The following is a 25,286-nucleotide window of genomic DNA, read 5'->3' on the forward strand; positions in this document are numbered from 1 at the left end:
TTATTGGAGACTCAGTATCATTTTCCTAGTAGGTAGCTTTCTGTCTTTCTGAGGTAAATGAACATTTTATTTTTTTTAAAGTTTTATTTATTTATTTGAGAGAGAGAGAGAGAGAGAGAGAGAGATGAGTGGGGGTGAGGGGCAGAGGGAGAAGCAGGCTCTCCACTGAGCGGGGAGCCAGACACAGGGCTCAATTCCAGGACTCCAGGATCATGACCCGAGCCAAAAGCAGATGCCCAACCAACTGAACCACCCAAGTGCCCTGGTAAATGAACATTTTAAATAAATGGCATGTAAATAATAACTGGCATGTAAAAGTGGGTAAATCTTGTATATGAAAATGTAACTGTAAAATGATAGATAACAAACCCATATACTACATATGCCAGTCTTCTCATTACTTTAAAATCAATGTCATATACTGGAGGGATAGAGGAGCACTGTAGTGAGAGACATAGGTACCACTATGAATAAAGAAAATGGAGAAAATTTTATGTGTTCAAGTTATACTCTCCATAAACTTTATTTTTTATAAGGAATTAAAAGTATGAGAACAGTCCTGCACAACTGCAGGATTTTTTTTTTTAGTTTTTAAAATTTCTTAATTTCAAAAATAATTTAAGGGGCACATGAGTGGTTCAGTTGGTTAAGTGTCTACCTTCAGTTCAGGTCATGATCCCGGAGTCCTCGGATCGAGAGGGGAGCCCGCTTCTCATTCTGCCTCTGCCCCTTTCCCCTGCTCGTGCTCTCTTTCTCTCAAATAAATAAAATCTTAAAAAAAAAAAATAACTTAGAAGGGTTTATTTGTAGGTGGGTAGTTTATACTTTAGAATTTTTAAACTTCTTGGCAGCTTTAAAGGGAATTATCTTGATTATTATAAAGCTGGATGGCTGAATATGGTAAATCTTATCTTTATATTTCCTAAGTGGAAATTAAAGTAGTTACTATTTTTCTTTAAAGAAAGGCAAATAAATAGGATGATCAGATTCACTAATTGGCCATTAAGACAGTCAATCGGTTGGTAAGTAATGGATATACATTGGCAAAAACAGATGTAGTCCATGTTCACAAGCAGGTAAAAACAATCAGGTGGACCCAGCTTAAGTATAACTTTTCAAAACAATCTCATAATATTCAGTTGTCAACGTTTTTACATGTTTAATTTTATAAATGAATTTACGTAAGAGAAAAGCATTAACCATGTGTAGAGACAACTATCATCAAAACAGAGGTCTGAAACAACCAAGTAATGGACAAAATATGGTATAATTATTGACTCCTCTTCTAATTACTTCTTCCCTAAAGATAGGGAATCCTGACCTTATAAATACAGCTATTCTAACAATATGGAAACAAGACATCCTGACTGTTCTTACACCCTAACTGTATACTGTAAAATATACTGAGATAGGGGGATTATGGTAATATAGGCAGTAAAAATAAAGGGAATTCAGTTACTTACCTGTGCTTCCAAAATGTACAACCCCAAGCTACCTGACGTACACAGGTACAAAGCAATCACAATATATATATATTATAAGGTTGCTAAAAGGATCAAATGACTCTGTAAACTACAAGTGAAGTAAGGCATTATTATCAGCTAGTGAAAAACCAGCTGGGTTTCCATTCTTTAAAATTCAAAAGTGTGGGGCGCCTGGGTGGCTCAGCCAGTTAAGCATCTGCCTTCGACTCAGGTCATGATCCCAGGATCCTGGGATCTAGTCCCGCATCAGACTCCCTGCTCAGAAGGGAGTCTGCTTTTCCCTCTCCCTCTCCCCCCCTGCTCGTTCTCTCTTTCTCTCTCTCTCAAATAAATAAATAAAATCTTAAAAAAAAATTCAAAAGTGTTATAGATGATTTTTGAGAAAGTAAAATTTGGCAGTCATTTACAAATTTAAGAAGTTTTTCATGTGGCTGGTTATAGGTATAGAGAAATACATTCTGTGTAAAAAGTCTGTAATAAAAAAGTACATTCGTGATAAGCAAATCTAGATTGCTTCTAATTATGTGTCATCATTCAGTTGCAGGGAAATCTGATTCAAGCTAAGAGGAAATACTACCTTGTAGTTATAAATCTATCATTTAAAATAGTAATATTTTAGAAAATAGAATCCCTAGGCCTACATGAAGAATCCATTTTAATAAAACTAAATTCCTTTAAAAACACGCAGTGAATGAAATTTAAAATGTGCAGTCAAATAGCAAATATGGTAATTTCTGGGTTTCAGTACTGCTTATTTTTTTTTTTTTTAAGATTTTATTTATTTATTTAACAGAGAGAGCGAGAGAGCACAAGCAGGGGGAACAGCAGGCAGAGGAAGAAGCAGACTCCCCGCTGAGCAGGGAGCCTGACTCAGGACTCAATCCCAGGACCCCGGGATCATGACCTGAGCTGAAGGCAGACGCTTAACTGACTGAGCCACCCAGGCGCCCCTCAGTACTGCTTCTTAAAAGTGACCAACATTTTGATTAAAGGATGTCATTCTAATCAATGGTTGTTAATCCAGCATTAACAAGATCATTAATCAACACGGAACCAAGGCACAATATAAAGAACTCATTGTCTAACTACTAATCGACTCTGAAACATTACACTTTTGGTATTGGAAAAGCAGAGGTGGGGCGCCTGGGTGGCTCAGTCAGTTAAGCATCTCACTCGATTTCGGCTCAGGTCATGATTTCAGGGTGGTGAGATCAAGTTCAGAGCTGGGCTCCACCCTGAGGTGGAACCTGCTTAAAATGCTCTCTCTCCCTCTCCCTCTGCCCCGCCCCCTGCTCATGCACTGCCTGTGCGCTCATGCCTGCTCATGCCCGCACGCTCTCACTCTCTCTCAAAAAAAAAAAAAAAGGCCAGAGGCAATAAGTTTGGTATGGTACTTATCTTCTGATTAGCAATGTTTGTAGCAACCAACACTAGCTGGGCTATAAATAAAAATGAAGACGAAAACAACAGAATAAATACACTTCATAATTTTAAATTTCAAATGACTCAAAATACTTTCATCATTGAAAAGAAGTGTATTTATTCCTAAGTAAAACAAAGATGTTTCGCCTTTTTGGTTTCAAGTGGATTAAAAAAGAGAAATTTTACTTATTAACCAAGAAAATGATCCTGTTTTTCTCATCCAACTGACACAGTTTCAGTATTTTTGGAATAACTTTTATCATAGGAATTTACATATAGAGTTTTCTTCTGCAACTATGCAGATAATTCTGACATACATAAACGTAAGGTGATACCATCAATACAAATTAAAGTACATTAAAAGGCTGGCGAGTTTTTGAAATCCCTATTGCCCACAGAAACAAAAGGTAATTTGTGCCATAAAAGGAAATCATGCCCTCAGAGCTGCAATTCACTCTGAACTGTAGGAGTAGGACTAGTCTAACTAGTGACATTTTTGGTCACCTATCCAACAGCCATTTCTTTCTCATTCCTTGCTAAAAGAATATTGAATTTCTTCAATATCCAACAGCTGCTTGAAGAGAAGCTGATCTCTCTAGACTCAGGGGATGAATGTTAATTTTTTTTCATTTTTTAAATGTTTCATCTTAAAATAATTTCAGATTTATTATAAACAAGTTATAAACAGAGAACAGAGTACCTGTATATCTATCACTCAACTTCTCAAAATGTTAACATCTTGCATAACCATAATACAACTGTGAACATCAAGAAATGAACATTGATACAATACTGTTTTTAAAAAAATTTTTTTTAAAGATTTTATTTATTTATTTGACAGAGAGAGAGACAGCGAGAGAAGGAACACAAGCAGCGGGAGTGGGAGAGGGAGAAGCAGGCTCCCCCCTGAGCAGGGAGCACAATGTGGGACTCGATCCCAGGACCCTGGGATCATGACCTGAGCCAAAGGAAGATGCTCAACGACTGAGCCACCCAGGCGCCCCTGATACAATACTGTTAACTAATCTACAGACCTTATTCAAATTTTTCCAATTGTCCCTCTAATGTCATTTTTCTGGTCCAGGATCTAATCCAGGACCCTACATTGCATTTAATGTCATGTCTCCTTCCATCTGTGATAGTCTGTCCATCTTTCTTTGTCTTTCACAATCTTGACATCTTTGAAAAGTACTGGCCAATTACTCTGACTGTCCTTCAACTTGGGTTTTTTTATGTTTCCCCATGATAAAATACGGGCTATGCATTTTTGGTAAGAATACCATAGGAGTAATGTTGTGCTCTTCTTAGTGCATCAAATCAGGAGGTACATGAGACTGACACATCTGATTTCTAGTTAACTTTGGTAGTTTAATTGAGATGAATTCTGCCTGGTTTCTCTGTTGTAATATTATAATTTTGCCCTTTGTAATTAGTAAGTATCTCATGGGGAGATACTTTGAGAACTTTGCAAAATCCTAACTAATAAGATACACACCCTAAGTGTACTATTCAGAAAAGGCTTAATTTCTAAGTTAAGAAACATCTCTCAATTGCTGGAAGTAAACATAAGAAACAGAGAAATGGATTATTCTATGGTTAGGATATTTAAAATGACACCTGTAAGGCAGGAATATGTACACTCTCAATAATACAAAGCACTTAAAAGTGTTGCTAATTAAATAGCATCATAAAATCATTCTTCAAAAAAACCCTGTCTTAAAAATTTATGATTTTATATTTTTGAATCTAAGTCATTTCCCATACATGATGGGTGTGAAAGAAAACTTTCCAATTTTCATTTTCAGATTATAATGGAGAAAAACAACTGGGTGTGTTTTGTTGGGTGGCTATTAATTCCAGCTTTTGGTTAGAGCCCTGGAAACTTTAGAAATATGAAGTAACTGAGGCCCATTGGTATGTATATACCACAATGCAAATGCGTTATTAGTCACAATATTAATTTTTGTTATGAGCAATAATATTCTATGATGCCATCTGCTTCAGATTCCTGAATGTGGAAGCCCTAAAGAACCATGGATAAAATCTGCTTCTGACTTAGAAAATCAGATCTGATTCTAGGCTTAATAACCAAAATAAGGGGCGCCTGGGTGGCTCAGTCGTTAAGCGTCTGCCTTTGGCTCAGGTCATGATCCCAGGGTCCCGGGATCGAGCCCCGCATCGGGCTACCTGCTCAGCGGGAAGCCTGCTTCTCCCTCTCCCACTCCCCCTGCTTGTGTTCCCTCTCTCGCTGTGTCTCTCTCTGTCAAATAAATAAATAAAATCTTTCAAAAAAAAAAAAATAACCAAAATAATTCAGGGGAACCTTTGGTAATTTCAAACTGGTTAAATAAAGGGATCTCATTTGTTCCCATTTCTTATATCAGTTCAGAAATCCCAGAATTATTCTCTTCCCCTCTTGCAATATCTTAAATTCCAGGTGTTAATCACAGTTGAGAAAAGAATGATATTAACAGATCAAAATGAATGTATAGACCAGTTCTCATCTTAATAAATACTTTATGGAAAAAAAATTATATATACATATACATCCATTTATATGTGTGCATGTATAAAAATTATATTAAAATGTAAAACAAGCAAATATTAACTAAGGATATACTCAAAATTAAATTAGTCTTTCTACCTTAGAATTCTGAAAAAATCATTGTCAACTATCTAAGGTCCACGCTGTAAAGCTAATTTCTTATAAATAAAACACTGAGGTCAAATAGGACATCAGTATCAATTACTTTAAAAATAAGAAATCAGTGTTACATACTAATACTTACAAAATTCGTTCCTTTTTCAGTTTGGTTACTTTTACTTGTAAACCTGAAAAAGAAAAAAAAACCCACGTATTTTATTTATACATTTACCATCTCTAAAGCAGTTGATCTGAGTTTATGAGTCTAATGCTACACTATTAAGTCACTCGACTCTGGGCTCTGAATAATGAGCCAGGTGCCATTAGTTTGGAGAGTGTATTTCCCTTACTTGTACCCTGAGGTCACAAAAGTATATCTGCAACATTACCGCTTTTAGTCTGTGACAGCTAAGTAGAATAAAATTTTCTCTACCTAAAGTGAGTTACTTCCTTTATAATAGCAGGGGCAAGCATATAATTAGAGGTTTACTATAAACGAAGGTCTATGTTCTGACATAGCCTATGCATTTGCTAACAGCAATTGTGCTTATGTAGGCTCAAGTCTTTTGGGATTAAAATAGATTACGGCAGGAAGTCTTGGGACGAGGAGCAAAACTGCTAATGCTAAAGTTCTTAACAAAGGACACTCAAGATAGCGGTTATATGTATTTTTAATTTTAATTGAGTCTGACACGAAACATAAGAGAAGACCACTGCCTATGGGATTCAGGTAGTTATAATGAAGAAAGCAGGCTGAAGGGCACTGAAACTGCAAGGAAGGATATGAACAAAATAGGATGACATTTCTAATTTTTAGAAACAATAATTAACAAAAGGAGAAAAACAGTCATTAAACAAATATGAAAATCTATCCAACATTACTAGCAACTAACTGTAAATTCAAACCAAAACAATTACTTAGCAAAATTATGAAGATTGTAATACCCAATATGTTGATAAAAGTGTTGTAAAACTATATTCCTATACTTTGCTGGAGATATTACAAATTGATACAATTCTTTTGGAAAGCAATTTAGAAACATGTAATAGGACTCTTTCATCAAGATCTCATTTCTTGGATTCTAACCTAAGAATATAATCCAAACCGTAGAGAAACTCATAGTCACAAAGAATACTGAACAATTTACAGCAATAAAACTGCTTAAAATAGGGATATGTTTAAGTAAAATATGATATAAACACTTGTTTTTTAGAATAATACAGTTATTAAGATCATTAAGTAAAAAGAAATGTCTATTTAGCAACACTAGACTATTTAGTTTTCTATTTTCTCTGTGACCTCTATTTTCTGCAATAAGATTATCACAAAGGGAGGAAAGCTTCTTTTTTTGATTCCTAAATCAATCTTTTTTACTTTTCTACAATTTTCTCAATTGTGGATATTTTATTTTACTTTTAAAAATAACGCTTAGCAAGTTTTGAAGTTCTATATCTACTCAAGAATTTCTTTTATTTGGGGTAGGTTTAGTCCCCAATAAATAGGTATTAACTAATTTTTGAAAAACCAAAGGTTTAATATTTGCCTTTGGTAGTTTATCGATTCTAATAAGTTACACATTTCGAAAAGCTTTCCATGTAATATATATAGAAACATTAATAAATTTGTCATTTTTAAGAACAGGACTTTTCATTATCGGTTTAATTTAGGACAAGCTTTTGAACAATATCATTTAGACAAATAAAAGTTTTAAAAAACTTATACATTTCCCCACCAATCCCCTTCCATGGTGCTGAAGGTTAAAAGTCATATAAATACTGAAGGGAAAGTCACCTCTTCTTATTACACCAAGTAGTAATGATGTGTTGCCAGGAAATCTAGATGTTATAGAAAAATAAAGGCCCTGGACAATTTTTTTTGCGTTAGACTTTGGCCCTATTTCTCAAGTTTCACCTCTAGGAAATGTCCAACTGGTATGATACAATTTTACCCTTATTTTTACAGCCTAAAATTTGAATAAACAAGTATTATGAATAGTGAAAACAGTTATAATCAAATGTTCACAGCAGCTTTATTAATAATAGCCAAAAACTAGAAACAACCCATGTGTCCTTCAACAGGTGAACTGTTAAAAAGAAAAAAAAAACTGGTGCATACTCATGGCACATGCACTATTCAGCAATAAAAAGGAATGGACTATTGATATATGCAACAACTTGGATGGTTTCCAAGGAAATTATGCTGGCTGAAAAAAAAGTCAATCTCAAAGAGTACATCCTATGTGATTCTACTTACATAACATTCTTGAAAGGAAAAAATTATAAAGAACAGATTATGGGTAGCCACAAATTGGAGGGGTTGGGGTGGTAGAAAGGGGGTCAGGAACTTAAGAAACTGGTGTAAGGGATCTTTGGTGGTAGTCACAGGAATCTATGTGATTACACTGCATAGAAAACACCGTGCACACGTTTACAAGTGAGTGCATATAAAATAAGAGGAATCTGAATAAGGTTGATCAGTTGTATCTATGTCCATTTCTTGGTTGTGCTATGGCACTACAGCTATAAAGTATGCTACCATCGTGGGAAACTGGGTAAAGAGTACAGGACAGGGGCGCCTGGGTGGCTCAGTCGTTAAGCGTCTGCCTTCAGCTCAGGTCATGATCCCAGGGTCCTGGGATCGAGCCCCGCATCGGGCTCCCTGCTCGGCGGGAAGCCTGCTTCTCCCTCTCCCACTCCCCCGCTTGTGTTCCTGCTCTCACTCTCTCTCTTTGTCAAATAAATAAATAAAATCTTTAAAAAAAAAAAAAAGAGTACAGGACAGTTGTCTTATTTCTTACAATTTCATGTGAACCTACAATAAGCTCAAAATAAAAAGCTAAGAAAAATTTATGGAAAAAGATCTGCCCTAAGAGTTGGGAAACTGTTAAAATATAAAACATAATAAAGGAAAATATTTTAATGTTAAGAATTAAAACTTTTATGATTTTTTTTTTTTAAATCTTTTCCATCCGTCAAATTCAGGTTAACAACAAACTCATGAGAACTTGAAGGTACTTAGTAAAGCATCAAATCATTCCTGAAGAATTAAGAAAAGAACTTATGACCTGACTAGGCTAAAGACTAAAGTCAGCAGTTTTTCACTCTCTTTTCTTCCCAAAGTGTGTGAAAATTTACTCATTGATAGATTTTATTTTTAATTTTAGCTGACTTCTAAAATTCAGTGTAGCCAAACATGAAATGGATTCTTGCCATGACCATTTTAAGAAAAGAAACAATGAGATAGAAAATCCATATAAACATCAAAAGAGAATTCTTGGGAAATATGGAAAGAGTACTCTTTTATCTTGTAAGCATTCAACACCTGTGAGGCATTTGTTCTGTCACGCAGATCAGCCCTGAAACAGGTTTATGTGTGTATGTGTATGTGTGTGTGTTTAAATTTTAGCATTTGCTATTCATCAAGTCAATTAGGCATCTACAATTAGAACCCCTATAAAGTGTGCTTTAATCCTGCTCCACACCCATCGGAAGGAATGAGGCTATACAACAATGCAGCTCCTGTATGAACAGGCAGTCTGTTCAGCAAAGCATTTGGGATTGTAACACTGGCAACCTGAGATACCTATTGAGGAAACAGCATTCACAAGACTAAGTAAGCGCTGTACTACAAATTAACCCTACACTGGCAAACATATTGGAGGAAATGAAACAATTAAGGGCCCATACGCACAGAAATGAGGCAAGAATTCATTATAAACAAAATAAAAATCACTGCTATGTTAATTTTTTTACTTTAGTTCTCTACCCCGAACCCATACAGAGTGTACATACTGTCACTTTAAAACAGGTTACTTATGGTTTTAAATAAGCCTGATAACACCTTTCTTGACAAATAGTGGCTTTATGTATATAGCTCAAGTAATTTAATTTCTACCAAAATATTACCACTAGTATTTCTGCAAGGGCCTAATAAATTATTTTGTTACCAAAGTGAAAACTCTTGATTTTATAAGATGCTTAGATTGCTCTTAAGATTTAATTATCTCAGGGACACCTGGGTGGCTCAGTCGGTTAAGCATCTGCCTTCGGCTCAGGTCATGATCCCGGGGTCCTGGGAGTGAGTCCTGCATTGGGCTCCTTGCTCAGCGGGGAGTCTGCTTCTCCCTGTCTGCTTCTCCCTCTGCCTGCCGCTCCCCCCCGCTTGTGCTCTCTCTCTCTGACAAATAAAATCTTAAAAAAAAAAAAATTTAATTATCTCAAAATGGATAAATTACTTTTTGTGACTCGATTGAACTTAAAGATGTTAATACAAATGGAAAAATAATAGATGTGAGAGTTGCTGACAGTATTCTTAACAGTGAGTATGACACCGATGTTATGGACCAAAATTGCATGCAATTCCTTTCACTGTTAATTTATATAGTCTTAATATGAATGTTATCTTAGGAATTTTTGATGAAACATCTGAGGAAATAAATGAAATAGTCCAAAACTGAATCAAGAAGTAGTCATCCTGTTGTATTAGAACCTCTATAGTTTCCTATTTCTTTTTTTTTTTAGTTTATTACTTTTTCTTTTTTTAGTAATATCTACACCCAACATGTGGCTCAAACTCATGAGATCAAGAGTTGCATGCTCTTGGGACGCCTGGGTGGCTCAGTCTGTTAAGCATCTGCCTTTGGCTCAGGTCATGATCCCAGGGTCCTGGAATTGAGTCCCGCCATCAGGCTCCTTGCTCAGTGGGGAGCCTGCTTCTCCCTCTGCCTGCCATTCCCCCTGCTTGTACTCTCTCTCTCTCTGACAAAAAAAAAAAAAAAAAAAAAAGAGCTGCATGCTCTTCTGACTGAGCCAGTCAGGCACCCTATAATTTCCTATTTCTTCAAAGGGGTCTAATTTTGTCCTGAAAAATCTGCCTAGTTTTCTAAGAAACTGATTACCACATTTACCAAAACATTATTAGATGAGATGCTGATGGTAGGACCTGGCATGAATAAGAGACCCATTTATTAAAATGGTGGCATTCTGGGGTCTAGCAGCATTTGTCACAAAAGGAACTAAGACACTAGAGTGAATGATCATGAAAAGATACAATTATCCTAAAGATAAAAGATATAAAAACTCAGTCACAAATGTCTCCAGAATTTTCCAACAAAAATGGTCTCATCTGCATTTTGCTGTTGAACAGAAGTTGAGAGACTTTATTTATTCATGCCCAGTTTTAAAAGAAACGCATGTAGCTTAATATATTCCTGTGATCAGTGTACAAATTGTCTTGTATATGGCATGTTTTAGCTATCATTTTACCGTGTTTTGGTCAAATGAGGCAAAAAAACCTCAAGATACAGTGGGGGTATTCAGATGCATGTAAGTTTCTATGGGTGGGTAGACTTCCTTGGATATCTAAGTAAAAATTATGTATTTCAAGTACCACCATTCAAAACATTTCTTTTCTCTCTTTTTAAACTGACACAAAGGTTTAAAAGTAATGCGTCAATTTTGATTCCCATATATACTTCAAAACCTGCGAAGTCCAGACAAGTCCATGTTTGATGTCTTTCAAATAGCCTCTTATACTGGTTTCTCCAAGTGGATCCCCCACTTTAAAAAAAAATTAAGTACCCTTCAGGCATGTCTTTGATGTTATCACACAGTTGTAAGATCTAATTTTATATGGAACTATGTGGAATACATTGACAAAGAACTATGTTTCAAAAAGTCTGCCTTCAGCAAATTTGCCTCGTCTGAACACAAACATTTTAAAATAACATTAATTTTTTTAATAGTGCTCATTCATTTATACCTTTAAGAATCTATAAATGATCTTGAAATTGGAAAAAGTACCCTGATCAATCTAGTATTACAATGTACCAGAAATTATCTTCTCTCATCAGTTCACATATATATCTAAGACCTACCATTCATAAAACACATGGATGTTAGCTAAATATACTAAAAACTGCTGTATTCCTCTTTTTTTAGTGTATACAAACTAACTCTCCTGGGAGTGTGATGAGTATTAGAGCATAGCTATGAGTATACAATTTAAAAGAATTATCCGCCATGTAATATTTGTGAGTTTTATATGTTCCATAATCTGATGAATATGGCATGTTGGTTCTGATTAAAAAGTGCATTATTTATTTTCTTGATTCTTCCTCATGATAAAATAGGGGTCTCCTGAAGACCCTAAAACACTAAGAAACATGAAGAAGAAATCTGCCAAATACTTTATCCTTGGTTAAATTAAGAGCCTAAAAATAAAACTGGCCAAACTTTAAATGGGCATATATAAAAATTCTAAAATGATTACGCACAACATGGAAAAGCAAGCACAGTTTAAATAATTAAATAACAAAAATAAGCCAGATACAAAACACTATGTACATTGATCACAACAATACAATAAGCTACACACATTTCTTTTAAAACTAGGAAAGAATGAACAAAAAAGCACAGACGTTGTTCTTGTACAATGGTGATTTGTTTTTCCTTTCCCAACTTTCTACAGTATTATCTAAAAACAAATTTTAAAGTAGTAAAGTATTTCAGGATTTGAAAGATATAAAATTTTGATATTTTCATATATTATGGGATTTAAAATACTGATGTTCAAAAAAATATTCCATTGACCAAGCTATAAACTATGCAATTCATTCAGATACCATTTATTAATTTTTTACTATGTGTCAAGCACTTTTACCTACAGGGATGTAAAGATGAGTAAGATAGGGACTCTGCCTAATAAAAATTTAATGATCTTCTTCAAACCAGTTATAAAACAACAGAAAGTAATTATTTCAAGGATAAAGAACTTAACCTTATGTTGAAGATGGCAGAATGGTAATTATCAAAAATGCCAACTCTCTATCTCTTCCTAGGAACTCAAGTATGTCTGGTCCTATTTAAATTATTTCAAAATATTGTATTAGCTTCACTTCCAGGTCATAAAGAATAAGTTTTATAATATGCAGCAGTAACACTCCTAGAATAAACTTGAAGCTGTTCTTACTGGTAAACCTTATAAAGTCACAGTACGATAAACCAAAAAGAGAATATTGCTGCTCTTCAACAGAAATTGGAAGACTTTGTTTATTCCTTCCCAGTTTTAAAAGTAGTGCCTATAGCGGATTACATTGTTGCTATTAGGGTTACCAATATGTGGCTTATTTTTGCTATCATATCATTCCAATTACTCCTCACTGAATGAATGGCGGTCTGTATTAAAACTCAGAATTGTTCCTCAATGTCTTACACTAGATTTTTGGGGGAAAACAGTATAGTCAAATGAAGAGCAGAATTAATGTAAAATATTCACATTTATCCTTGGACATATGACCATGAGCATAGTTCACTTTAAAATTAGTTCTTTATCACTAACAACAAATTTGAATTCCCAATTTTTCAAATATTTGAAGTGAACTAATCTGCCTTAGTCAACTAAACAGCTCCCAGAAATTGAGAGGAGAAAGGCCAACAATCCTAGAAAATACATGCAATGAAGTATGTAACAGTTCATAATAAAGAAATATAAATTACCCTTAAACATAAGCAAAGATGCTTAATCTCATAAGAGAAACACAAACTAAGTCTATATTAAAAATTAACTTATATAGTAATCAAATATAACAGAAATGTCTTTTAGATAAAGACTTGAACAACCAACTAACTATAAAGACATTTTAGATAACTGTGGAAATTTGAACTCTATCATCTAATAGGTATTAGATGTTAATAATTTGTTTTGTTAGTGTGATAATGGATTTGTTTGGTTAAAGAAGCCTACTGGAAATACATACTACTAAAATATTTATAAATTAATTATGTCAGAGACTCCAAAATAACTGAAAGAGGAATAGAGAAGTACATGGAATACAGGTAAAATAAGACAGGTCATTTATTGATGATAATTCAAGCTGAGTGATGAATATATGAGTTCATTATACAATTTTCTTTACTTTTGTATATATGTAATATTTCCTAAACAAAACAGAACAAAAGACTTAAACTTTAAATTAGAAAAGAACATAGGAGAACACAAACACAAAATATTATAAAGGGGTGCCTGGGTGGCTCAGCCAGTTAAGTGTCTGCCTTTGGCTCAGGTCATGATCCCAGGGTCCTGGGATCAAGCGCCTCGGTGGACTGCCTGCTCAGCGGGGAGTCTGCTTCTCCCTCTCCTCCCGTCCCTCTCCCTCATGCGCTAATAAATAAATAAAATCTTCAAAAAAAAAAAAGATTATAAAAGTGGTGACCAGTTTGTGTTGGGGGACTAACTTTTTTTACTTTGTGTTTTGACGTTTTTAGGAAAAAACTTAAGTTTAAAAAAAAAATCAATAGATAAAACAATAAGTAAATTGATACCTGGATTTCTAAATGAAATTACACCCTAAATGCAGCAGCAATCCAATTGCTGAAAGCAGGCTTTAATGAAACAGAATAATCTATCAAAGAATGAGCCCAATAGAGCACTAAGGGATACACGTATAGTAGAGGTACTTGAACTCTAACCTTCCATAATAAAAAAAATTAAAGAGCTTCTAACGTTTACTTCAGCTAGGAATTAAAAAAACTACAATTAGGGCGCCTGGGTGGGTCAGTTGGTTAAGCGTCTGTCTTCCACTCAGGTCATGATCCCAGGGTCCTGGAATCAAGCCCTGTATCGGGCGCCCTGCTCAGTGGGGAGTCTGCTTCTCCCTCTCCCTCTGCCTGCCGCTCCCCCTGCTTGTGCTCTCTCCCTGTCAAATAAATAAATAAAATCTTTAAAAAAATAAATAAATAAAAATAAAAAAACAACCTACAATTAATACTCTCAGCAAAGTTGCAGGATACAAAATCAATACGCAGAAATCAGTAGTGTTTTTGTAAGCTAACAACAAAAAATTAGAAAAGGAAATGAGGGGCTCCTGGCTGGCTCAGTCAGAAGAGCATGCGACTCTTGATGTCAGGGTTGTGAGTTCGAGCCCCAGATTGGGTGTAGAGATTACCAAAAAAAAAAAAAAAAATTAACAAACTTTAAAAAAAGAAAATGAAGAGAACAATTCCATTTATAGCAGCATCAAAAAGAATAAAATACTTAGAAATAGACTTAACTAAGGACATGAAAGATTTGTACAAAGAAAACTACAAAATATTCCTTAAAGTAATTAGAAGATATAAATAGAAAGACACGGCATGTTCATGGACTGGAAAACTTAATATTGTTAAGATGTCAAAAAGACTACTCAAAAAGATCTATAGATTCAATTCAATCTCTATCAAAATCCCAATGAGGATTTTTGCAGAAACAGAAAAATCTGTCCTAAATCCATATGGAATCTCAAGGGACTCCTAACAGCTGAAACAATCTTGAAAAACAAAACTGGAGATCACATACTTCCTGATTTCAAAACTTACTGAAAGTTACAGTAATCAAAACAGTGTAGTATTGACATAAAGACAGATGTGGAGGCCAATGGAATAGAATAGAGAGCCCAGTATGATCAAATGGTTTTTGACAATGGTGCCAAGCCCATTCAAGGGGGAAACTGTCTTTCCGACAAATGGTGCTGGGAATACTGGATAGCCACATGTAAAAGAATGAAGTTTGGCCCTTACATCATATACAAAATATAACCGAAAATGGATGAAAGATCTAAACATAAGAGATAAAACTATACAATTCTTAGAAGAAAACAGGGTAAAAGCTAAGTAATATTGGATTTGGCAATGATTTCTTGGATAAGACACCAAAAGTATAGGCAACAAAAGAAAAAAATAGATAAATTGGATTATATCAAAATTTAAAAGTTCTGGGCATCAAAGGACACACATATAAGCAGAGTGAAAAAGCAACCCACAGAATGGGAGAAAATATTTGCAAATTATATATCTGATAAAGGTTAATATCCAGGGGCACCTGGGTGGCTCAGCTGGTTGGGTGTCCAACTCTTGATTTCGGCTCAGGTCATGATCTCAGGGCCCTAAGATTGAGCCCCGCATCTTGTTCTGCGCTCAATGGGGAGTCTGCTTAAGATTCCTCTCTCTTCCTCTCCCTCTGTTCCTCCCCTGGCACATTCTCTCTCTTTCAAATAAATAAATATATCTTAAAAAAAAAAGATTAATATTCAAACTATATAAAGAACTTCTACAACTCAATAAGAAAAAACAAACCTGATTAAAACATAGGCAAAGGACTTGAATAGACAGACATTTCTCCAATGATACACAAATGGCCAATAAGCACATGAAAAAATGTTCAACATCACTAATCATTGGGTAAATGCAAATCAAAATCACAGCATCACCTTACATCCCCTAGGATAGCTATTCCTATTAAAAAAAAAAGAGAAAAAACAGAAAATAACAAGTATTGGTGAGAATGTGGAGAAATTGTAATCCTCATGCATTACTGGTGGGAATGTAAAATGCTGCTATGGAAAAGAGTATGGTAGTTTATTTATTTTTATTTTTTTAAAGATTTTATTTTCTTGAGAGACATCACAAGCAGGGGGGAAGGGTAGAAGGAGAAGCACACTCCCCGCTGAGCAGGGAGCCCAACACGGGACTCTATCCCAGGACTCTGGGATCACAACCTGAGCCAAAGGCAGATGCTTAACCGACTGAGCCCCCCAGGCACCTGAGTATGGTAATATAAAATTAAAAATATAATTACCATATAATTCAGCAATCCCACTTCTAGGTAGATACCCAAAAGAGTTGAAAGCAGGGTCCTGAAGAGACTACTTGTACACCCATGTTCAGAGCAACATTATTCACAATAGCCAAAAGATGGAAGCAATTCAAATGTCCAATAATGGATGGATAAGCAAAATGTGGTATATACAATGGAATATTATTTAGTCTTAAAAAAGAAAAAATTCTGATGCTACAATATGGATGAACCTTGAAGACATTATGCTAAGCGATATGAGCCAGTCACAAAAAGACAAATACTGTATGATTCCACTTTTCCAAGGTATTTAGAGTAGTCAAAATCAGAGAGATAGAAACTGGAATAGTGGCTGCCAGGGCTGGAGGCAGGTAAATGGGGAGTTATTGTTTAATAGGTATAAAATTTCAGTTTTACAAGATGAAGAGCTCTGGAAATGGATGTGGTGATGGTTGCACAACATTATGAATATATTTAATACCACTGAACTATACACCTGAAAGTGGTTAAGATGAAAAATTATGTATATTTCATGACAATTTTTTTTAAACTATCCCCATTCTCCCCCTTGCCAAAAAGAGATAGAAAGTAAGAGTTTTCTAAGATTTCTTAACCATTTTTCTCATGTTTACTTTGGCCATTCTTGTTTCTTTCTAGAAATTAGCCGTTTAAAAAATCATAAAGAGGAAAATAAAAGGAATCAGTAGGCGAAACCTGTTACAACTTTTTTATAGTATCTTATTGTATCTAGCTGGGATGGTCCACAGCAGGCGTTGATAATATAATGGTGCTGCTTCAGAAGAGCGTTCTAATACCTAAAACATGATCGCTAGCACATACATTGCTTACTAGGTGCCAGAAACTCGTGCAAATGCTTTACATATATGCAACTATTTAATACAGTATGAAGTAGCTATTAATAGCATCTTTATTTTATTTTATTTATTTATTTATTTTTGCTGGTGAGGGTGTTCTGTTATTATTATTATTATTATTATTTTCTTCTAGAAGAAGCACCTTGGAGACTTTTTAGTCAGTGCCAGAGCCATGGCCAATACAAGGCTTGCCACATAACAGGCGCTCAACAAATCTTTCCTGGTGACTCACATTAAACCAGCATGCCTAGTGGGGTGACAAACTCAAATGCCTTAAGCAGCTGGGCAGTAAGTAAATAAGCCAAGTAGTGTCTATGCAGGCACGGAGGCAAACTGCAAAGCACCCACCCCACCTAAAGGAACTCAAATTCAACACTTTCAAACACATTTCACAGCTTGGCCTCGACAGCAACTTTGCAGGCTCTGCAGACTGCTGATTCTGGTTCTCCATCACACCACATGGTTGTCTTGTGCATCATCTATATCACCCTGTGATCTGGTCTTGTCTTTCCGCGGTAAGCATCCTTGCAGGGTTTTCCTCCAAATGCATCAAATATGCTTGTTCCTGAGCCACCTAGACAGGTGGTACTGATGCGTCCAGACACATTGCTCAGGGCACCGACCTAGGCCCAGCTCCCGCGCCCGGGTCTCGCCTCCCTTAATAGCATCTTTATTTTATAGATAAGGAATCTGATGCACTATATAGTTAAATAACTTGCACAAGGTCACCACCTTCCAGTGGTGAGATGGCTTTCAAATGGCATCTCAGATGGCAGTCTCCATCCAGAACTCATAGACTTAATAAGTAGATCACATGACCTCTTTCTGAACATAGCACTACTCCCAAGCAACAGGAGGCACTCAAGATGAAAATTTTAGACTAAATCCTAAAGACAAAGCATGATATAACAATCTCTTCAGCATGGTAATGTTTTACATGAACAAGAGAAATTCATCTGAGCCTATCTCCCTTTCTAGCATCATCTCCTATCCACCTGCCTAATAAACTCCCACCTCCTGCATCATTCCCTCTGTGAGCTATACCAACCTGTCTACAGTTCCTTGATTAAAATCAAGCTGTTAACTGCCAAACCTTTGCACATGCTGTTCTCTTTACTTAAAACATTCCCTCCCCTCCTCCCACCATCTTCTTTGTCTGGCTATTCAGACTTAATTCAGTTGTAAAGTCTGGTCTGACAGTAAATCTCACATGCACCCCTGTTCTTCCTGTATGTTCCCAGATAACATACAGGAAGTACACATTTGTACGCTACAAAATCTCTTCGAACTATAACTATATATGATTCATTCTTATTCACAAGTTATGGCATATGGTAAGTGCATCCCTTGAATAAGTGTCTCCCGAGTATACTGGGGCATGCAAGAATACTTCTGGGGTTCATGTTTCAGAACCCATTAATTAATGATGAGTCCATTATGATGAGGTTCTGCCAGAAACTACATTTACCACTGGAAAGTTCCAGTACAGACCCACATACTATACTTTAGATTTAGGTGGATCATGTTTTAATGGCACCCCAGTGTAATGTGAAAGCCGTAAAGCACTGTAGTATTAAACCTATAGTTGCAGCAAGAAACAAATGTAATACTAAGCATTTCCCATGCATGGGGAAAATATACTATGTTAAAGTCACAGAATTAGATAGAGATTAATATCAAACCTTCAGTTTACCTTTAACAGAAAATTCTTTTATATGGAGTACATTTTAACACAATCACAAATAATATTTATATACTCATTCCAACCATAATAGCTGAATCCTCTGTACACTCATTGCACTTCATATAAACAGTTTGGCTCTTATTTCATTACACTGTAATTATCTGTTTACATGACTCTATCTCTATTAGACTTCAGGCTCTTTGAAGGCAAACTGCCATTCACTTTTATGTCTCAGTGCTTGGTAGCAAAGATTCCCAAAGCTTGAAGAATAACTTAAGTAGTATTTTAAAGTCTATAAAGAATTCTGCAAATAATTTTCCAGAAAAAAATTAAATTTAGAGGTTATATAACTTGGCTGAGATCATAGAGCAAGTAGATAAATGAATTCAGAATTCAAATCCAGGTCTTCAATCAACAATTTCTATGCCCTTTCCACCACACCACACATATTACCATAAGTAAATAACTACAAATTGTGCAAGTACTACATCCTGTATTAGTTGTCTGTAGTTATAAAGCAACAATTCTATCATAACTCACAAAAAATTACAATAATAAAGGTCCTTTAAAAATGAGATCTCTGAACTGTCACACAAAGTTAGTAATCACTACTAGTCTCAATAGAATACTGCTATAAGTATTTTAAAAAAAGATTTTACCTTGTACTTCTTTATCATGATACTCCTTTAGTTTTGTCCAAATTTCCTTAAAGTCATTAGATATATCTACAGAACTAGGGCTTCCACAATTGCTTCCAGAGATGTTCATCTTGCTTAATATGCTCCACACTTCTTTTTGCCTAATGTTTTCTGACCTATTTCTGTTACATTATATAGGTATGAAGTTGTCTTTGACAGTTGAAATACCTGAAACGATAGATTACAACATAAATGAATTTTGCATTTATATGTATATAATTTGATGTCAGGATACCTTCAAGCCTAGCCAGCTCTTCTCAAGTTTTCCTTATTTACCTACAATCAATCACTTTGAGAATTTGGGGGATGGGAAGTGAAAATGATTATGGTGAGAACCCTGATTTCAGTTATTTGGTCCTTAGTTAAGCTAAATTTTCAGGCAACCTTTCTCTTATTCCTCCTAGAAAGAACTTACTTAAGTTGAGATGATTCTGCTATGGAGGTTTGTAGTCATTCACGCTCAGTATTGATTGATTCACCATTCTAAATTAATTTATTCCTTTGTTAAAATTCTGACATGGAGTGCAACAAAAACTGGAAAACGTTCTGAAATACTCTTGACTTAAACAGTATTCACATATACACACATCTACATATTCATAGAAGCACAAATCTTATAAAAGAGCAAGAAAGATGATTGTGATTAATACACCTGAAGATCTGAATACCTTTCTCATAACAAGAGAAATAAGTGAGCAAGGCATAGGCACAACAAAGATCTATGAATACAGAAACGTCTAGTAATAAGGCAAAAAGGGTAAGGCTATTTTGTGCTCCTCTCAGAGGTGAAATGATTTATTACTCGTGTAGCCCCAAAGGAAGCAACAGGATACTATGAAGTTCAAGTGGATTCACAAATATTTTAATATGTGTCCTTAAGCTGAAACCATTAACTAGCTACTACTAAGTCAAACGATTAACAAGTCTACTCTATCTTACATATGGCTCTTTCGCCAATGCCTTACCATTGCTAATGTGTCCAAACTGATTTAAGTGTCTCTTACAAACCATTTCTCAAGGTCTCTGATGATGAGGCTAAAATAAGCAATGACATTTTTTTTTTTTAAAGTAGGCTCCATGCCTAAGGTGGGGCTTGAACTCACGACTCGGAGATCAAGACTCCTATGCTCAACCAACTAAGCCACTCAGGCGCCCCAGCAATGACATTTCTAAAGGAGCAAGATTATGATTGAAGCCACTTTGAAAAGCACTACAGAAATACTGTAAAAACACAATTTTATTAAGCTTTTTAAAAACTGTGATTTAGGTTTTTTTGAGACAATCAGTGAAAACTGAACATGTACTGGATTTTAGATAATGTTAGGGAATTATTTTTAATTGTCTTGGGTATGATAATGTGCTCATGTTAAAAAAAGGAAGTCCTCAGCTGTTAAAAAGATATATACTGATATATTTACAGGTAAACTCACCTGTTCTGCATTTGCTTTCAAATACTCCAGCTAAAACAAACAAAAAATGTTGGGTAAGGAGATGAAACAAGAAGGGCTGCTTTGACAATTATTGAAAGTGAGTAATGGATGGGTTTGTGACAGAGTTCATAATTCTAGTCTCTCTCGTGTACATTTATTATTTCCATTATAAAGTTTTTAAAAGAAGGATTGGGTGCATGAATTAATACAGCTTTATTTCCAAAGAGGCCTGAATTCTACTATTTCTTAACCCTAAAAGATAATAGGCCTATTGTCAACAGGAGCCACCATTTGTTGTTTACTATATAACAGATACCATGCTGTTTTATAGTCATTTTTTAAAACTTAATCTTGAGAACTCTATTGAACAGCTACTGTTATTAATTTCATTTTAGAGTTGGAGAAACAGGTTTAAGAGATTAAGTGGTTCGCCCAAGGTCATACAATTAGGTCCCACACTATGTCTCGAGGGCAGGGATGAGGAGGGGAGGGGAGGGGGCCTCTAGTGATGCTAATTAACTACAAAATACTTTAGCCCAAGAAAAATAATTATTTCTATTAAGTAATAGTTTAAAAGTTTTAATTACTTTAATGAATAACTTAAAATTGCATAGTATGAAATTGCTTAAAACCAATAGTGTAAAACATTTTTAAATATATCTTCAGAGGTAGTATAAAAAAAAAAAGGCTTTTTCCCCACTTAAAAACAGTTTACCAACACAAAACTAAACTTGCAAATTCTGGCTCACAAAACCCTCTCCAACCTATCCTGCACTCCCAGCACCTTTGTCAGAATCTCTCTTGGCTTGAACCGTTATCGATGCACGATGATGTGCCTTAATTTTGCAGAAATGTGCATCCTGTGTCGCAAGGTGCATCCCGGGTTCAAAGGTCTGTAACAATTTAATACATTTCTGTGCGTCCTGTAGCAGTGTAAACCACCACACTGAAAGTGCTCAGTAAAATAGTTCTTTCCTGTCGCACCCACCACACACATTCTCACACAGGTAAGGCAAGAGCCGCGCCTGGAGTCACACAGATGCCCGAGATAAACGAATTGGGACTCGGGCTGGTCTTCTTACGAGCAAAGCAGAGGTCCACAGGCTCCCATCCCAGGACCCGTAGCCACCAGCCTCTCCCGCGCGCCGCTGTCACCCAAACGTTCCAAAAGCCTGCCCCGCGACTGGCGCGGGAAGCTCGCACCGCGCCCCCCGGCGCATGCGCGGGGCGGGCTCGGCGGCGGTAGGCGAGTCCTCAGCCCGCGCGGCAGACCAAAGAGCCACAGGGAGAGCAAGCTCGTCCTCCCGCCGACTCACCTCCAGCCGAGTTTAGCCGGGCCCCAGCCTGCTCCCTCAGGCAGCCCCAGAAGCCGCACGGCTAACTCCGGGGCCAAACGCGTATGTTCGGCCGGCAGCTCCAGACCGGAAGTAGCCGCTACGACCCACCGCTCCGGATTGAGGAAAGGAGATTCCTCTTTACTCACGGCTTCCAAGATTGCCTCAAAGATTCTCGAAAGCCCCAGCACGGAAGCAGGCACGGCTCCGGGGCTGTGAAGAGGCAGCTGCTCGCTTTTCTTCCCCTCACTAATCTGCCTAACTCCCTCCGGGAAAGCCGGCCCCTCAGGGCGGCCCGCGCTTTCCGGGGGGTGGGGGAAGGCCCGAGGGCGGCCGGTCGGGCTGGGAGGCGCCCGGACCCGCCCCCCTTGGAGCCCGCTCGACGTCACGCTGGAGTTCCCGCCACGTCACGCCCCTCCTCCCGCCGCGGAGCGAGGCGCTGCCCCGCACGCCTCTCGCGGAAGAGCGGGGAGGCTCGTGTGTCCCCACGCTAGGGGCTGTGATGGGAGAGTGGAACGCCAGCCGCTGCGCGGTCGGGAGCGGCTCCAGGAGCTGGCGGCCGCCACAGCATTTTTGTTGAGATGCCCTGGAGAAAGCGCAAGCTTTTCTGTCTGGGGAACCTCAAGCCCTTGGTGTGTCTGACTTTAGCACATTTCAGGAAAGCATGTATGAGTGGCCAGTACCACATGGAAAGTTAAAACTAACTGATGAGGGAACGGACACGGATCAGTCTAACATAGTTTCTGCCTGGTAGCTATTACCTGCAGTTTAGTGATGTGACCGGACAGCACTGGGTGGTGAGGCCATGTAGCAAAACGATGTGTATTTTGCTGAGGTTAAATGGAAAGTTCCTGAGGACCCTGAAATGAGACGGAATCAGAATGACCAGCATTATTTGTTGGAACAACAAGCTTTAAATTAGGTAATTTAATGTTTTAAAAAATAAACACTTCCTGTGGCTGTTTGTAAAGTTCAGAAAGTTAGTATGTTTTCTTATTTATTTTGATTTCTAAAAGAAGCGTTTTAGCACTAGCAATTCTATAAGTGAAGTTGAAAATAAGCAGAATAGGCTAGAATCACAGTATCTTTTAATCCAGTTCAATACTTTTCTGTAATATTTATACGATCTGGGAGGAAGACAGGATAGTATGAACTTTTAAAAGTTAAGTAGTATTTAGGAAATCATAAATATAAACTGTAAAGAATTTTTCCACTCAGTTCCGATGTTAAGGGATGAATATCAGAGCTTACTCCTTGAAATTGCACTCAACAGGATGTTTCTGTACCATTCTAGCAATGTTATAGGAACTTTGGTTTCTTCAGGGAAGAGGGTTGCTGAATCTTCATTATTATAGTAACTATCATTTGCTTCCAAATTTTACTACTTCATTCATAATACTGTTAAAGAAAATGGGTGAAAAATTGATTGCCATTTCTAATATAACAGGCATAATTGCTTGTATAAATGTTTAAAATGGAAACAGAGTTTTGTTATAAATGGAAAGAACTTGTAATCAGTTTGTCATTTAACAATACATTGAAATAACAGTGTATTTGTGGTCCAAAGAAAAACTGTGAGAACAAAATGACCTAACCTGTTCCTCTAGCTTCTAAGGCTCCACTGTCAGAATCCAAAGAATCAGCCTTGACACCTTTTTCCCCTTTAATCCCCATATCCAATCTATCACCAAGTCCTTTCAATTTTACTTGCCAAATAGATCCCAAATTAATCCCCTTCTTTCCTTCACCACCACGATATTACAAAATACCACTTTCTCTTACCTAGTCTGTTAGTCTATTTTCCATATCCACCCAACCAACAAACCACCTAAACCTTTCTCTTCACTGGTGTTCAGAAAAAAATTTGAGTATCTATTCTCAATTCATGCATATATCTAAAATTTAAATTGTATACATGTAAAAAAAAAAAAAAATAGGGGCACCTGGCTGGCTCAGTCAGTACAGTTAAGTGATTCTTGGTCTTGAGGTGAGTTCAAGCTCCATGTTGGGCGTAGAGCTTACTTAAAAAAAAAAAAAGATAAATTGTGTACATGTATTGTTGAAAAATGGTATATAGTCTAATGGTTAAGTCAGGCTCTGGAGACAGACTTCCTGGTTTTGAATCCTGCTCTAATACTTCCTTACCAAGCGACCTTGGACTGATTTTTTAACCTCTTTTTCTTACCTGTAAAAGGAGGTTAATAGTACCAACCATCCAGGGTTATGAAGAATATAAGTTAGTGCATGTAAACTGCATAGTACACTGTGTAGATACACAGTATGTGCTCAGAAAAAAGCTAGCCCTTATTAGTACTTCTGAGTTCTGAGCTAACTCACAACTTATAAAGACATTTTTTAAAAGGATGAGAAAAAATGGAAATCTAATATTTTTTCCTCCTCCCATCTTAAATTTTACCCACTTTGAGACCACTTCTTTACACTATAGCTACTGTGATCTTTCTGAAAAATAAATCTGATCATAGCTGCTTACATCCTTCAGTGGCTTATTGTTACTCTGAAGATAGCTCCTTTGAACTGCCTTTACTGCGTCTCCAGGCCTCGCTGACCTTTTAGTGTCTCCTAGGTCTTTACATGCCTTTGCTTCTGTTTGGAATTATGAACCAAACCTGCCCCTGCTCTTTGCCTAGCTATTTACTAATCTTTTTATCTTGTTTTAATAGTCTTTTCTATTAGCTCCTCTTATAGCACTATGTACTTTCCCATCTTGTACTTAGTAGTTTTAATTATTTAATTAATTCTCTCTATCCACTAGACTAAGTTTCTTGAGGTCAAAACCATGTCTTGTTTACCTTTTTTTGTGTTGTTTATTTTTTTGTTGTCGTTCACCTTTTTATCTCCAGAAACTAACTCAGTGCCTGCCATAAAGTCAGTACTGTGTGGATCAACAAATAAATTGAGCATCCATTATGAGATTACTATTTTTTATGTAAGTGAAGAAAATCTTTGAATCCATGTAAAATTCTTAGATTCTCCATGTGAGATTTTATGATGGTCACTTTAGCAGTGGAAATGGTGGGCATACTTACAGATGTTCTCTCCCAATGGGAGCTTTAGGCCCCACATGGTAGAATAAATTATGAGGTCC

At 36.5% G+C, this 25,286-nt stretch overlaps 1 protein-coding gene across 7 annotated transcripts in view; it reads right to left on the bottom strand.

Moving 5' to 3' along the window:
• Positions 1–25,286, bottom strand: part of RBBP8 (RB binding protein 8, endonuclease) — a 106,050-nt gene that overhangs the window by 64,416 nt on the left and 16,348 nt on the right. For 2 of the 7 annotated variants that reach the window (XM_078060520.1, XM_078060514.1), the window contains exons 2-4: positions 22,942–23,040; positions 19,378–19,584; positions 5,696–5,738 (exon numbers count right to left, since the gene is read on the bottom strand). In XM_078060520.1, coding sequence (XP_077916646.1) covers positions 5,696–5,738; positions 19,378–19,486 — 152 coding nt within the window. In that variant the 5' untranslated portion in view covers positions 19,487–19,584; positions 22,942–23,040. Of the gene's footprint in view, positions 1–5,695; positions 5,739–19,377; positions 19,585–20,846; positions 20,877–21,928; positions 22,031–22,162; positions 22,529–22,941; positions 23,041–25,286 lie in introns of those variants that run through there. The other 5 variants (XM_078060515.1, XM_078060516.1, XM_078060518.1 and 2 more) reach the window with 5 other exon arrangements.

Source organism: Halichoerus grypus, chromosome 13 (assembly GCF_964656455.1).
Source record: "Halichoerus grypus chromosome 13, mHalGry1.hap1.1, whole genome shotgun sequence".
Classification (NCBI taxonomy): Eukaryota; Metazoa; Chordata; class Mammalia; order Carnivora; family Phocidae; genus Halichoerus; species Halichoerus grypus.